Source organism: Phyllostomus discolor, chromosome 2, assembly GCF_004126475.2.
Source record: "Phyllostomus discolor isolate MPI-MPIP mPhyDis1 chromosome 2, mPhyDis1.pri.v3, whole genome shotgun sequence".
Classification (NCBI taxonomy): Eukaryota; Metazoa; Chordata; class Mammalia; order Chiroptera; family Phyllostomidae; genus Phyllostomus; species Phyllostomus discolor.
Window position 1 is genome coordinate 78361315 of NC_040904.2, and position 17103 is coordinate 78378417.

The 17103-nt window shown below is 33.0% G+C and overlaps 1 protein-coding gene across 4 annotated transcripts in view; it reads left to right on the forward strand.

Moving 5' to 3' along the window:
* Window positions 1–17103, forward strand: part of EPHA6 (EPH receptor A6) — a 920707-nt gene that overhangs the window by 138666 nt on the left and 764938 nt on the right. For all 4 annotated transcript variants that reach the window (XM_036017966.1, XM_028504400.2, XM_028504401.2 and 1 more), the window contains exon 3: window positions 7364–8027. In XM_036017966.1, coding sequence (XP_035873859.1) covers window positions 7364–8027 — 664 coding nt within the window. The remainder of the gene's footprint in view (window positions 1–7363; window positions 8028–17103) is intronic.

Consider the following 17103-nt stretch of genomic DNA (forward strand, 5'->3'; position numbering starts at 1 on the left):
AAGGGTGTGCTTTTATCCTCTCCTTTTTCTCACTGGAGATACAGAGTTGAGCATGTAAGCATGAGGGTAATAGCTCTTTTCTTTTCTTACAAGTTTTCTTAAGCTATAGCCCAAATGTGAATAAGTTATCAGGATTTATCTCTGCCATTTGAAATTACAATTAGCTTTCCATCAACCCTTTCTTTTTTATTTTTTAATTATTTTTATTGTTGTACAAGTACAGTTGTCTCCATTTCCCTTCTCCACCACTACCCCCACCCCACCCACCCCCACCTCCCACCCTCAATCCTACCACCCTTTGGCTTTTTCCATGTGTCTATTATAGATGTTCCTTGAGGATCCTTCCCTTCTTTTTCCTGTTATCCCCCTACCCCCCTCTGGTCACTGTCAGTTTGTTCTTTATTTCAGTGTCTCTGGTTATATTTTGCTTTCTTGTCTGTTTTGTTGATTAGGTTCCACTTATAAGTGAGACCATATGGTATTTGTCTTTCACCACCTGGCTTATTTTTGAGAAACAAACTGTCTGCTTTTATTTTAAACTTTCTAAATTTATTTTTGAAATAAATGTTTATACTCCCATTGAATTATACAGATTCAAATGGAAGAGATATACATTTGAGAGATATATGTAAGAACCTTGGGTGTTTGGGTCAATTTACCACCAATTTATCTAATATTCTTGGCTAAACTGCCTTTTTGTTGTTCTTGGAGAAAGGAAAGCCATCTGATTCCACAATATTTGCCAGTTGCTTTAGGAATTAATTGTATTGTTCTAACTCTTTATGCCCCAAAGGAATTCAACTATTCAGCCTACTTTATTTACCTTGCTATGGAAAAAAAAAAGATGAAAACTCACTGTTTGTGGTTGGGGATGGGTTTTTAGAGAACTTAGGCATAAATGGATTAACTAACTGTCAGGAGTTCTTTACATTTCCTATCACTTCCAACAAACATTTGCGTTAAAAGGGACTGTCCAAGTAATCCATTGGTGGAGAAATTTTGTTAGGTGCTCCAAGCATTAAGCTGATACACACACTTTTGGCAACTTTAGTCCTGTGCCAAGTATTTTCCGGGGGATAAAAGTCCCTGCCCCTGTTTAAAACAATAACACACATAAACTTATTCTCCAGTGAGAAATATTTAGATTGATATAAACCTTGTAATTGTAGGAAATACATGATGAAATAATCAAATCTGTCATTAATTCTACTGTAAAACAGTTGGTCAGTTTTGCCCCCCACTTGCTTTTACATGATAGGAACCAAACATGAACTATTCCAACTCTTCCATCTCGTGTTGTTTACTTGAATTTTTATATTTTAATACAAGACAAATACTAATATATAAAACAATTCACTGATAAATAATATCAGTGAAGCAAAACTCAAATTAGACATATACTAAAAGATAAACTGAGGCATATTAAAAATTTTACGAGTTTATTAAGCCAACATCAGTTTGAATCAGGCAGCATCAAACCAAGAGTGGTTAGGGTAACTCTGCCAACAGGAGCCAGAGGAAGGGATTTATAGTGCAGACATGGAAGCCAAGCATGGAGATCATTTCATGGGCTATTGCTTAAGCAGTTGCTTAATTTGGAAAAATCTAGTTGATTATTTGTGATCATTTGTTCTTAGGTTTTGATTTCTTAAGCTGATGAGAATGTACAGGAATTTATTAAAGCTTAGATTTCAGTTTGCTTTCATAGGCTCCCAGGGATTAGAGCCATCTCAGGCTAATGGCTTCCTTACTTGATGCTTCTGCAGAGTAGAATGTATCTGTTCTTATGGCTTGAATAAGTAGAGCAGAGAGCTTCTTCTGTCCTATGGTTATCTTATGAGTCCTTTTGGAGGAGTGCATACATGAATTACATGTGATGAATAGAAAAGTTTTGGTTAAACAAGAATCTGTTGTCCTCCAAAAGGTTGCCAGGAAGAATGTCTCATGACCTATGCGGTGTTTGTTCTAATAACATAAATGTTGGATATGGTTCTTGGGGTGATCTCTTGTTGATGGGTAGGGCTCTGTGATGATTTAGGGCAGGGGAAATAATTGGTTTGGTATATGACAGTTAGGAAGATTGTGATTGGGGTTATAGACTCAGGATTGGTCAGCCTGGAAGACATATGGAAGATATTCTCTAGGACCAGAGCCCTTTGCTGTCTCTAAGAATTAGCTAGTCCTGGAAGGTACAGTCTGTCCCAGGCCAGCAAGTTGTCCAGAAAAACATATAAAATAAAACAGAAAATAAAGTTAGAAACCCTGGTCTGTGCCTCACCAGGCAATTACTTTAATTCCTAGGTATTAGATTTTTTTTAATTCCCAGGTTTAGATTTTTATATCAGTAATGTGAAACAAAAATTGTGTCCAGCTTTTAATTGGACTGATGAGGACCAAAGGAATAAACATTTGTGGAAAAACTTTGACAAGTATAAATTCAGTATGTAAATAGTTGCCCTCAGGAATCATTATATCTAAGGTGCCCTTGAAGCTTTTTTAAAGAAAGAACCCTTAGTTGTATAACTAATTCTTGCTTAACCAAACTTTCTCATTGAGCTTGAATATTTTTCCATCCATCAGTTTGTAATTCTCCTATCCACTCCTTTATTCAAAGAAAGGGCTTGTAAAACGTGAGGTAGAAAAAGCTTCCTATTCTACTCATAAGGGCAATAAGAACAGATATAGTTTGCAAGATATTTTCCTCTGTGTAGCATGCATGATTTATTTTTGATTTACTGTGCTCTTTTCTACATTAGGTATATTGGTAAGTTTTTTTATGTATTGGTATTTTATTTTAATACCTACATAAAATATGTTTTTTAATGAGCTAGAGAAGTCAGAGTATTTTTGGTTTAGTGCCTATTATGTAAAAGCATGGAGCTGACTGAATTACTGACTTTATAGCAGAATTAATGTCTGGTTTGATACATATTTCCATCGTGTGATTTCTACAATTACCAGATTTATATACATATAAATATTTCAGAGCAGGGAATAAATTATATGTTTGTTCGTTTTAAAGAGGGACAAAAACATTTACCCACTGAATATATGTATGTTGTACAGGATTAAAATGGCAAAAAAAAAGTATATGCTTATAAGTTAATGTTATACATTAACTTCTTTTTACTCTTCCCCCTCTGCCTTATTGAATCTTAAAATTCTTCAAGGTTAAAGCCCCTTCCTCTCTACCAAACCTCTAAAACCACCAGCATTCATAAGCATTGCTATCCTTTGAACTCTTACTAAGGCCCATGATACACTATGATGAAAAGTATTTAGAAGGGTAACTCTTTATGAGTCTCTATGAGATTGTTGGATCATCCCTGACAATGAGTGTATATTCAAAATTCTTTTCACAGAAACTCACTGTTACTTCTGGAAAATACTCTCTGAATTTCAAGCAAGCAACTTACAAATGAAAATTTAAGATACAGATTATTTTTAAGGTTTTCTTAGATAATATAAGTCTTTTATTTGTGAAAATTTACAGTAGATAATTGAAAGTAGTGAGTGTCCTAAAAGTCTTGTAGACCGAAGGAAGCAGCCACTCCATTAGGAGCTATACTAATTGAAACTCAACGAGCCTTGATAAATGACTCTTACAGCCAATTAAAGTGAGAAACTGCAGACAGAATGCATTAAATAATTTTTATTATAAATATATTATAATATCAAAAATTAAACATTTATTCACTATAAAAATAGTTTATCATTTCCACTGAACTTTAATAGAAATGAGAAACTATGATAATTAGCCTGTTTACCCAAACTGCCTATAAAGTCACCAGAATGATTTTTTATTGAAAATTACAACTATTGCCATAAATAAAGTATAATTACATATAAATTTATATTATAGAATTATGCATTATTCTAGATAAATATTGATACTAACAATTTCAAGGTACTCAAAAATTTTTATTTTTAAAAAAGATAAATAAGGTTTTTCTATTCAAGTAAATGGCAGAATGCTTGTATGTAAACACACAGAAGTAAGATATTACAATGATCCAGCTCAGAATAGAGCCAAAGTGCTTAAAATATAGTTTTTCTTTCTCAACGCACATTTCTATTATACATTTTTTTTAATTTTTTTATTTTAATCATTGTTCAAGTATAGTCTTCTCCCTTTTACTCCCATTATTTTTTAAGATTTTATTTATTTATTTTTAGAGAGGGAAGGGAGGGAGAGAGAGAGAGAGAGAAACATCAATGTGCGGATGCTGGGGGTCATGGAATGCAACCCAGGTATGTGTCTGGACTGGGAATCTAACCTGCGATACTTTAAAAGCCACATATTCTGTCATAAAAATACCATATTTATTTAACTAGCCATACTTTCGGGACATTTAAGTTGTTTCCATTGTTGACAATTAAAAATATTATTATACTAGATATCCTGTAGTTAATCTTTGTTCAACTTCAAGAATGCTTTGTTAGGACAAACTCCTAGAAATGACATTGCTGCATCAAAGAGTAATCAGATTTTTGCATCTATGTTCATGAAGGATATCAGTTTACAATCTTTTCTCTGATATCTTTATCAAATTTTTATGTCAAGGTTATTCTGGCCTCATAAAATAAATTGGGAAGGTCCAAGCTGGAAAACTAAGTTGGTTGGAATATCATCCCATACACCAAAAGGTTACGGGTTTGATTCCCAATCAGGGGACATACCTCGGTTGCAGATTTGATCCCTGTTGGGGTGTATATGGTAAAGCAATTGATGAATATTTCTCTTTCACATCAATGTTTCTCTCCTTCTCCCTCTCCCTCTAAAATCAATAAATAAGGATTTATTGCAAGTAAGAATTTACATGGCAAAAAATGGCAAAAGGATTTACAGGATTAAAATGGCAAAAAAAAAGTATATGCTTATACGTTAATGTTATACATTAATTTCTGTTTACTCTTCCCCCTCTGCCTTATTGAATCTTAAAATTCTTCAAGGTTGAAGCCCCTTCCTCTCCACCAAACCTCTAAAACCACCAGCATTCATAAGCATTGCTATCCTTTGAACTCTTACTAAGGCCCATGATACACTAGGATGTGGATTAAGTAAGGATTGTTTTTAAAAAAAGTTATAATAAATTAGGAAGTATTCCCTCTGCTGTGTTCTGAAAGACTTTAGGTATGATTATATTTTTTCCTCCTTAAATATGTGGAAAAGTTCAATAGTGAAGACATCTGGCCTGGAGTTTTTTATTTTTTAATATATTTCATTAATTATGCTATTATAGTTGTCCCAATTTTTCCCCTTTGTCCCCCACCACCCAGTATCCCTCTTTCCCTCCAGCAATCCCCACCTTTAGTTCATGTCCATGGGTCATGCATATAAGTTCTCTGGCTCCTCCATTTCCTGCACTGTTCTTAACATCCCCATATCTATTTTGTACCTACCAATTTGTACTTTGATTCTAAATGATAGCCTTGCTTGGTAATCTAGATTGTAAGTCCTTGTTTATCATCACTTGGAATACTTCTTTCCAGTCCCTTCTAGCCAGCAAAGTTTCTTTTGATAAATTAGCTGACAGTCCTATGGGAACTCCTTTGTAGGTAATGATCTGCTTTTTTTTTTCCCTGCTTTTAAGATTTTCTCTTTATCTTTAACCTTTGGTACTTTAATGATGATGTGTCTTGGTATCATTGTCTTTGGGTCCATCTTGTTTGGAACACTCTGTGCTTCCTGGACTTGTAGCTTTATTTCCTTCATCAAATTAGGGAAGTTTTCTTTCATTATTTTTTCAAACAAGTTTTCGATTTCTTGCTCTTTTCTCTTTTCCTTCCGGCACCCCTATGATTTGAATGAAGGCACATTTGAAGTTGTTCCAGATGCTCCTTACCCTATCCTTGTTTTTTTTTATTCTTTTTTCTTCTTGCTGTTATGATTGAGTGCTTTTTCTTCCTTATATTCCAAATCATTGTTTTGATTCTTGGCTTCATCCTCTCTACTGTTGTTTCCCTGTAAATTGTTCTTTATTTCACTTAGTGTAAACTTCATTTCTGCCTGGGTCTTTGTTATGCTGTTGCAATACCCAATGAGTTCCTTGAGCATCCTAATATCCAGTGTTTTGAACTCTGAATCTGATAGATTGCTTATCTCCAGTTGTTTAGTTCTTTTTCTGGAGTTTTGTTCTGTTCTTTCATTAGGGCCATATTTCTTTGTCTCCTCAGTTTGGCAGCCTCCCTATGTTTGTTCCTATGTATTATGTAGAGCTGCTTTGACTCCCTTAGTAGTGTGGACTATTGTAGAAAAGCACATGCATAAGCTGGATCGAGCACAGCCTTAGTTAATCACCAGGGTGGGACAACATATGTGAACTAGGTTGATGGAGTCTCCAATATGGTGTCACCACTCTGTGGTTCTGTGTGAGGGAAGGCTCAGACAGGGGTTAATACCACTGCCTGACTTCTGGAATTTTGTCCAGGAGAAAACTACCCTTTGGCACTCACTCTGATGTCCTTTTTGGTTTCTCCCCATATGCCACTGTTGCCCTTATACCTGCTGCTCACAGTGCTGGGCCCAAAGGAAGTGAGTCTGCATAAGTCCTAAGTCCATTGTGGGCCCTTTAAGAGGAGGTTCCTGAGAATCCCAGTTTCTTCTGCCACCCTAACCTCCAGTGGTTTTTACAAACAGAACTTATGGGCACTTATCCTCCTAGCACTGGAACCTGGGCTGGGTTGTCTGGTGTGGGGCTGGGACTCCTCACTCCCAAGATATCCCTCCTGATTTTTATCCACCACATGTGGTTTAGGACCACCAGCTTCACATCTCCATGTCTCCAAGCCTCTGTATATCTCCACATCTACACACCCCCTGCCAGTCTGGATGAATGTGACTTTTTTAATTCCTTGGTTGCCAGGCTTCCATATAGCTTGATTTTCTGACATTTGGGGTGATATTTGTTTTGTAGTTTAGTTGTAATTTTTGCTTTGGTTGTTCAAGGAGGCAAGCCATGTTTACCATCTTGACTCTCATATTACATTCCTATAGTATACCACGAACTATTTAATGTGCTTTACAAATATTAACTAATTCATACCTCACAGCAACCCTATAAAGCTATATTTATGTTTAAGAAAACCAGAAACTTAAATTTAGTAGCTCTTGGTCATGCATCTAATATATAGGAAATTAAAATTCACCAGGACAGCTAGTATGTCCAAAACCCATACTCCTAACCGAAGAGGAGTATTTTCATGGTGAAAATCCTGCTACATTTATTGCTTTGACTACCTTCATTTGCATCCTTTTTATTCATGTTCTTTTGAAAAATTTGAAAATTTGGGAAACAATCATTTCTGTGTAACCACTGTAGTTTTATGAACATTTAATTGTTATTATTATTATTTTTTGCAGTGGGATGCCATTACTGAAATGGATGAACATAATAGGCCCATTCACACATACCAGGTTTGCAATGTAATGGAACCTAACCAAAACAATTGGCTTCGTACAAACTGGATCTCCCGAGATGCAGCTCAGAAAATTTATGTGGAAATGAAGTTCACACTGAGGGATTGTAACAGCATTCCTTGGGTCTCAGGGACTTGCAAAGAAACCTTTAATCTGTATTATGTGGAATCAGATGAGTCCCATGGAATTAAATTCAAGCCAAGCCAATATACAAAGATCGATACAATTGCTGCAGATGAAAGTTTTACCCAGATGGATTTGGGTGATCGTATCCTCAAACTCAACACTGAAATTCGTGAGGTGGGGCCTATAGAAAGGAAAGGATTTTATCTGGCTTTTCAAGACATTGGGGCATGCATTGCCCTGGTCTCCGTCCGTGTTTTCTACAAAAAGTGCCCCTTCACTGTTCGCAACTTGGCCGTGTTCCCTGACACCATCCCAAGGGTGGACTCTTCCTCTTTGGTGGAAGTCAGGGGTGCTTGTGTGAAGAGTGCAGAAGAGCGTGACACTCCGAAACTGTATTGTGGAGCAGACGGGGATTGGCTGGTTCCTCTTGGAAGGTGCATCTGCAGCACCGGATATGAAGAAATTGAGGGTTCCTGCCATGGTAAGGAACAATAAAATAATTTACTAAACATTTAAATGATATTTTTAACTTTAGAACAGTATCTTTCACATTGTTATGATAATATAACTAGAGTTTTCAAAATAAAATGCTTTTTCTTTATGTGAATTATTTTGTAAAGGCTTATTAATCTAATAAATATATACATTTATAATTTTTACATATCTATGATAAAGATAATCTATATGAATTGTTTGGATTTAGGACTTATAATCAAAAGAGCAATAGATAAATGCAATTATTCATTGGTAAATAGTAACAAAGTGGAGATTTTTCCCTCTCAGTAAATTGTTTACAGGTTTGTTTTCTATAGCACTATGTTGAATTTATTGATTTCTTTTCTATTTTCATACTCATTCAAAAGGGTGGGAGTAAATAAGAAAAACATACTTTTATGTACATAAGGGTTATGGATAATATGTGTGAATATTTAAAGATTTTATATATTTATAAAACACTTGGTTTTTGAAAAGTTCACTAGCGCCTCCAATGATGATTATGTTGGCCATTTGAAAAAATTAATATTTGCATAAAAAGTCTGCCATATATTTTTGTGAAGTATGAGCCAATTCCCTCCAATATTTAAAAAAATATGTCATTGAAGTTTATCAGTAGATTGAAATCAAAAATTTTATTCACTCATTACAAGGATTTATATAATGAAACAAAAATAAGTTGCACATGATCCTTTAGAGGAACTTTATAAAACACTTTATATTGGAAAAATTCTAAAGAACAATTCATATATATACATATATATATATATGTAACAGTTTAATGAGATTAAGAAGATAGTAAGAGCTTGGGTTAAACCTATTAGACATACTGTCCATGTAGTTTTACCATATTTTAAAATTGGAGAAGCTGGGCATTAATTGGTATAAATAAAGTTTTAAAGATATTTAAAGAATAGTTTTATAATATAATGATTTATGTGATTAGCTGTTATTAAATATTGGTAATTTTTCATGGCATTGGCCACAGAGTTATAGGTAGTGATAATTGCTGATGGCTAGATGGCTTTTACTTAGGATGCCCATTCTGTGTAATTATGTTCTTATATACATGCCTTAAAATTCCTTCCATTGTTTGGCAAAGTTGAGCAAATAATAATCATTATCAGCTTACCCAGAGCTACTCCTAGATTCATCTGTTTTGATAACTTGTTACCTTGATTATAATTTATTTGATTGCAGAAATATGAGTAGACACAATGTATGCTCTTGATGCTTTGTTTCATCTTGCCCCTTTCCATCATCTGATAATGTTTTTTTATCTTTTATCCTATTGCCATCTATCAACAAGTTACAATCAAATCTCTGACTCACATATAATCTAAATGTCAGATTAATTGGAATTTATATTAATAAACCAAACCTCAACTAGTAATATGACACCATAGGTATATATGATTTTCTTTTCTTTTAGTCTGCTCTGTTAGTCTGTTTAGTGTGCTCTGTTCTGAACGATTACCGTATATTATTTAAGTTACTGAAATTTAGAAAGAACCTGTTCTCTGTTAATCACTTTGGTAGTTGGTAGAGATAAATGTTAAGTATATGTTTCAGTTATCTATTGCTACTGAGACAATACATCCTAACACTTATTAGTATAAAACCAAATGATTCATTATTTATCATGATTCAGCAGAGTAGTTCTTTTGCTTAATGCAGATTAAACAGAGGTCACTCTCACAGCTGTTTCCAGCTGGGAGCTTGACTGAAGTTGTGATGTTCGAGATGACCTTTCATCTTCAAAGGCCTTTCTCTAGATGACCTCTCATCATTAAAAATCTAGTCCAAGTTCTGTTACAGTACAGTGGCTGGCTTTAAGAAATACTTGTCATATGGCCAGGTACTAAGTTAGTAAATGAGGGAACTACACAGGGATGAATACCTGGAAGTATGCTTACAGTGAGCTACCAATGTGGTGGTATACTACAGTTCACTCTCTAGTTTCTCATGATCAACATTTCTCCTTCATGCACAAAAACCCCCCTCCCAAAGATTTATCCCACATGGCATTGTGTTTAAGCCCAGAAGATCATTATTGAAATCAATTCCAGGTGTGAGTGAAGCTAAAGCATATCCTGACCTGGACAACTAAGAACTAAAATGAAATGTGTTGTTCCCCGCCCCCACACACAACACACATGGGACAAGGACAAGATCCTTGGAAAAGAGTCTCCAATATCTAAAGGCAGGTATGCAGCAAACACCATTTCATTGTGATTCTGAAATTTGCATAGATGTTGTAAGGATCCATTACTGTAGAGCAGGGAGTGTTCTTTGATCAGTGCCCAGGTCTGCTCCCTAGGAATGGGTATCTGTGGCTCATAGTTTCATCACTTTGTCCTCTGAGTCAATCCATTTATTGGAATGCCCATGTGCTAGTTGCCACTTTCAACAGCTGAGAAATGTTCTTAATTTGATCCACAACATTATGAAGTATTTTTTCTGTTTTCCGAATTATCACAGGCAGTATGACCCTTTGTTATCTCCCAATAGCAATTGTTTTGCTTCTCTTCCATCCTCCCATCCTCCACTCATTCCAGCCTTTACAATCTGTTTAGTACCAAAGCAAATGCCACATGTTTAGTTTTGTTTTTTTTTTTTTTTTGCTATAGCAGCACCCCTTGTCTTATACAAATTATTTACTTACAATCTGTAAATACAAACTAGGTTTAGCTGTGTGGTCCTTCATTCTGCATATGGCTTCTCTCATATGTAGACTATTTGAGGCCCTAAGGTTGCTTACTGTGTAAATTCTGATAATAATTTTAATGAGTTTCACTTTAGGAAATTATTTTAATTTTTCTTTCTTTCTGGGGTAACCATTAAATGTAGTCATTCACTATACCATTCAAAGGGCTTCACAATTTGAACTTGTCCTTTTCTGTTCTAAGTTTTGCAAATTTTTTTCATATATTTTATGCTTTTGAATAATCCATGTATGTTTCATAACCCCTCCTTTTTTTCAATATCTTATCTCACTGATTTTTGTTTCTTTCTTTATCCTTTTTTTAATAATGGAATTTAACTCATCTTTAAAGTCCAGCATAAATGTCATATAAGTGGGTCTTCACAAAGTTAATCCCTCTCTCCTCTGTACTGTAATTTGTACTAATTATGTGTGTGTGTGTATTTCACCAGGGCTGTCAGATGAAAGAGTTGTATTTAAAAATCATATGTATAATGAAGGGTATAATATTTATTGATGTGTATGATCACAAGGCCCTGATTACTAGGCTTTTCTGAGTAGAGATAGACAATACTGACATACCTATGGTGTGCTTGGCGTCTTCTCATTCCTTGAAATAGGAATATTGTCTTCAGGAAGGGTTGTCGTGTTTTAGATTTAGAAAGCTTTAGAAAATATTTGTATTTCTTATTTTATGAATCAGAATGGTAAGTTACCAAGAATAGAATGTTATTCCCTGGGGCCGCTTAGTAACTAATACTAATACTGAGGACTGAAGCCTTGATTTTCCTCAACCTGGTCTTTGTGTGTTTTCCTTTTGCACTTTTTTTCCTTTTCCCCTTCCTCACTTCTTCCTTTCTTTCTCTTTAATTTCCTCATTCCAAGCACCTGTGCCCTTACCTTGATGTTTTCCTGCCTGCCAAGCAGTAGAGAGGACCCCTAAGTTACTGATCACTAAAATTCGGCCCTTTGCACTATGTTCATTTTCTGGAATCTGATATGGACACTGCTAGAACAACATCACATCCACCCTGAAATTCAGGGCACTGAGAATGGTGGAGAATTAGATAGATTTATCTGGATCTTTGCTTTTAGAAATGATAAAACAGGAAAATTATGAGGTTATAGGGGTTTTTATAATTTATTTGAATGGATTTGATAATCTTGGTCTGCTGTGTAACAAAAACACAATAAGCTGGTTTAAAGTAGAGTAAATTTATATTTACCCAGACTATCAATATCAAATTAACGATGTATATTTCATTTACATTGAAATAATTTATTATATTTAAACTTAAACGCTGTACTACTTAATGTTTGAACATGTTATTCCCTTCTCTATAATATTGTTAACGTATATCTATTTCAAATTTTAGAATCACAAAAGAGAGAGACATTCTTATTGTTATAAGTCAAGTTTAATTAGATATAAAAATTATGTTAAACAGAGAAGCTAAAATTTAAAACCAAACACAATAATTTAGATTATTCTATTAAACATAGTAAATAGCATTTTTTTGGCCCAAATCTCAACTATTTTACATAGCTATTTTTATTTTATTTCATACTTTCATAATTAAAACTACCATACTTAGGCAGATTGATGTTAAAGATTTAGTTTTTATCTTAATTTACTTCACTAAGGCTTTGAATTAAAAAATAACATTGATTCATAACATCAAATAGTCTTTCATTTCTATCAAATAGTCTTTCATTTCAAATAATCTTTCATTTCATATATTTAATAACATTTTAACACTATAGGACAAATCATTGGAAGAAATAATTGGAAATAATTAACATGCAATATTGAATGTAATTTTTGTTTATTTGGGAGTGTTGAAGTGACATGAATCCCTAATAAACTCCTCTTGGAGAGTAATTTGGAATAAATTTGATTAAAGCAATGGCATCTGTACTTAGAGATATTAGTTAAAGTTTAGGATTTTAGACCTAATAGCAGACTATATATCAATATCTATACCTATACCTATAGATATGCATATAGATATAGGTATAGATACATCTATGTATATATCTATATCTATCTCTCTATCTCAAGGATACATTCTTTAAGCCCCTAAGTATCATATAATACATTTCAACAAAATAACATTTGGCTATGGAAATTAAAGTTCTGGAACATTGAAAAATTTTTAAAAACTTTTCCTCTTTCTAGTTTCATGTTTGTATTTTTTTCTTTTTTCCTCTAGTGCTACTTTAAAATTCAGGGGGAAAAGATGGTGGCAATTCTGGCACCATTGCATTATAATTCATAGATGAACAGGGTTATTTAGGGCCTTTGGTGACATCACTATCAATTTGATCTCCTGAAGAGTGTTGTTATTTTAAGCTTTCATGGTTCTGTCATCTGTTACAGTTAAAAAACATTTATGCTTTGTGTTTATGATCTTCTGTCTAATCATGTTATCAGAGATGGCTGGGGAAGCAGTGAGCATTAAGAAATTTTGAGACACCGGAATTTGCTGGCTTTAAATAAGGGCTGTGAGGATATGATGAAAACCTGAAAGGTGAAATTGGGATCAGAAAAAAAGGGCAGACTTATTGGCCCAGATAGTATTTTCATTTTCTAAAGGTTTTTCACAAACTAAATATGAACTCTTACAATATAACCTTCAATTCCAAATAAAGCTGTTTTTTCATGAAGCATTTCTAGACTTTCATTCTGCTTGAAAGGAATATGAAAGGAATATGAAATCAAGAGTCTTGGAGGAGTAGTCTACAAATAGAAGGTATTATTTCCAAGCAAAACAGAGTAAAGTTAAATAATTATATTATTTTGTCATTATTTTAAAAATAGATTAAAACATAAACTGGTTTGAAATTATTATTTTTAGTAATTTATTTTAACCAAATTTTAGCTTCTAATTTCATTCCTATTTTATTCTCTGCTGGCTTGTGTTTTATATATCATACTTCTATAGGCTACACCTGTTTTTAAAATCCTTTCTTAACACATGTATTTATGAGAGGGAATAAAGGTTTTCAGTATTTCTGTTCTCTTTCCAAACATGACATACCATGACACCTGCAAGAAATTGCTACCTTTCTTGTGAATATTCTTGAGAATATTATCTAGAACTTTAATTTTCTCTAGATACACCAAGATATAGTAACAGTTTTTATATTTGATAAGTTTTCTATCATTATCTCATTTCATCTGGGTTCAGTATTTCATTTGCTGAAGTATATACTTCAGTAGGCCTTTGGCAAGGTTTTATTAGTGTTTAAGTTCTTTATATAGTAGATATCTAAAAATATATTCATTTTCTCTCCCTCTTCAATGGTAGTTTATTTGGGTATAGGATGCTAGGTAACTATTATTTTCCTAAACATTCTGAAAATACCAATTCCCTATTCATAATAATTAATTGTGAATAATATTCTTCTAATAGTCTTACATAATTACTTGGGAGATTATCTATAGATTCCATATGTTGGGTATTCAGTTATATTATGCTGTAACTGTCATGGATTTATTTTTTTTCCTCTTTTGCGTTTCTATTTTGAACTTAAAGTGTGTGTGTTGTTTCATTTTTCTGTTTTCTACTTCTATAATACCTTAGATATTTGTTGGAGACCTTCAATATTACCCTCTTTATCTCTGATATTTTTAAAAAAATATTTTAAACTCAGCACTAAATTTTACATTAATGAAAGGGATATAAGATTATATTCTAAGCAAATAATAGTCAAAAGAAAGTGGGTGAAGCCATGCTTATAACAAACAAAACATACTTCAAGCCTAAAAGGTAACCAGACACAGATGGACACTATATAACAATAAAGGGTACAGTCCATCAAGAAGACATAATATTTATCTATATTTATGTACCCAACATAGGAAAACAAAATCTATAAGGCTACCATTAATAGTTCTAAAGGGAGAAATTGACAGCGATTCAGTAATACTAGAGGACTTTAATACACACTTACATCAATGGATAGATTATACAGACATAAAGTTAACAAGGAAACAATGGCCTTAAACGATATATTAAACCACATGAATCTAATGAATATATACAGAACATTTCATCCAAAAGCAACAAAATACAAATTCTTCTTAAGTACATATGGAACATTTTCAAGATTACATTCTATGTTTGTAAAAAAATGGTATCAAAAATTTAACAAGATTGAAATCATATCAACTAACTTTTCTAAACACAATAGTATGTAACTAGAAATAAACTGCAGTAAGAAAATTAGAAAAATCACACACATGGAGATTAAATGACATGCCACTAACAACTGTTGAGTCAAGAAGGAAATCAAAGAAGAAATAAAAATACTTGGAAACAAGTGAAAATGGAACTACAGCCTACCTCCATCTTTGGGATGCAGCTAAAGCAGTGCTTGAGGGAAATTTTTAGAAACAACACAGGCCTACCTCATGAAACAAGATAAATGTTTAATAAACAATCTTATCTAACACCTAAAGGAATGATAAAGAGAAGAATAAGCAAATCCCAAAGTCAGTAGGAGGAGGAAATGAATACAAATCAAAGCATGAATAAATGAAATAGAGAGTAAAAATACAATAGAAAAGATCAGTGAAACTAAGAGCCAGTTCTCTGAAAAGATAAACAAAATTGACAAACTTTTAGTTAGACTCACTCAGAAAAAAAGACAGAAGGCTCAAATAAGTAAAATTGAGCAAGAAAGAGAAGTTACAACAATACCACAGAAATACAAAGTATCATAAGAAATGATACTATAGACAGCTATTCACTCACCAACAGATTAGAAAATTTAGAGGAAATGTATAAATTCTTAGAATGATACAAACTTTTAAGACTGATTCATAAAGAAAACAGAAAATATTAATAGACTTATCACTATTAAGGAGATTGAAACATAATCAATAACCTCCCAAAATATAAGTCCAGAGGGCTTTACTGGTAAATTCTACTAAATATTAAAAGAAGATAATAGCTTACCTTTCAAAACCATCCCCCCAAAATTGAGTAAAAAATGCTTCCTAATTAATTTCATGAGGCCAACATTTATCCTGATACCTAAACCAGACAAGAATGACACAGAAAAATAAATTACAAGGCAATATCTCTGATAAACATAAAAGCTAAAATTATCAGCAAAATATTAGCAAACTAAATACAACAATACATTAAAAGGATTGAACATCTTGGTCAAGCCACATTTGTTCCAGAAGTGCAAAGGTAGTTCAACATCCACAAATCAATCAAGTCGATGCTCCATATTAACAAAATGAAGGATAAAACTTGCATCAATATTTTAATAAATGCAGAAAAAGCATTTGACAGTATTCAATATTCATTTATAATAATATGCTCTCAATAAACTGACTATGGAAGAAAAATGTCTCAACATAATAAAGGAATATATGAAATGCACAACTAGTATCAGATTAATATATGAAAAACTGAAAGCCTTTTTACTAAGATCAGGGACAATTTAGGATGCCCCCTCTCATCATTATTTAGCATAGTATGGGAAATCCTAGATAAAGCAATCAAGCAAGAAATAGAAATAAAAGACATACAAATTGGGAAGGAAGAAGAAAACTATTGCTAATTGCAGATGATGTTATTTTATATATTAAAAACTTATAAAGATTCCCATAAGAACTATTAGAAATAATAGATACAGTAAAGTTGCAGGGTACAATATAAAAATACAAAAATCTGTTGTTTTTGTATACACTAAAAATATCAAGAAGAGAGAATAAGATAACAACCCCATTTATAATCACAATAAAAAAAATACCTAGGAATATATTTAACTGAAGACCTGTACACTAAAAAATGATATGTTGAAATAAATTGAAGACACAAAGAAATGGAAAGACATTCCACGCTCATGGGTTGGAATAACTAACATTTTTAAAACATTCATACTACCCAAAACAATCTACATATTCAGTTCAATTCCTATCAAAATTCCAATGGTAATTTTCACAGATATAGAACAAAAATTTTTCTAAATTTGCATGGAACTAAAAAAGACTTCAAATAGCCAAAGCAATCCTGAGGAAAAAGAACAAAGCCAGAGATATCATACTCTCTGATTTCATAATATACTACAAAGCTATAGCAACCAAAACAGTGTGGTATTGGCAGAAAAAAGACACACAGATCAATGGAACAGAATTAACATCCCAGATATAAACCCACACATATCCGAACAACTAATTTGCAGCAAAGGAGCCAAGAACACACAAAGGAGAAAGGAAAATTTCTTCATAGGTGACATTTGGATAAATGGACAGATGCATGCAAAAGAACAATAGTAGACAACTATCTTACACTATACAGAAAAATTAACTCAAAATGGATTAAATGCTTGAATGTAA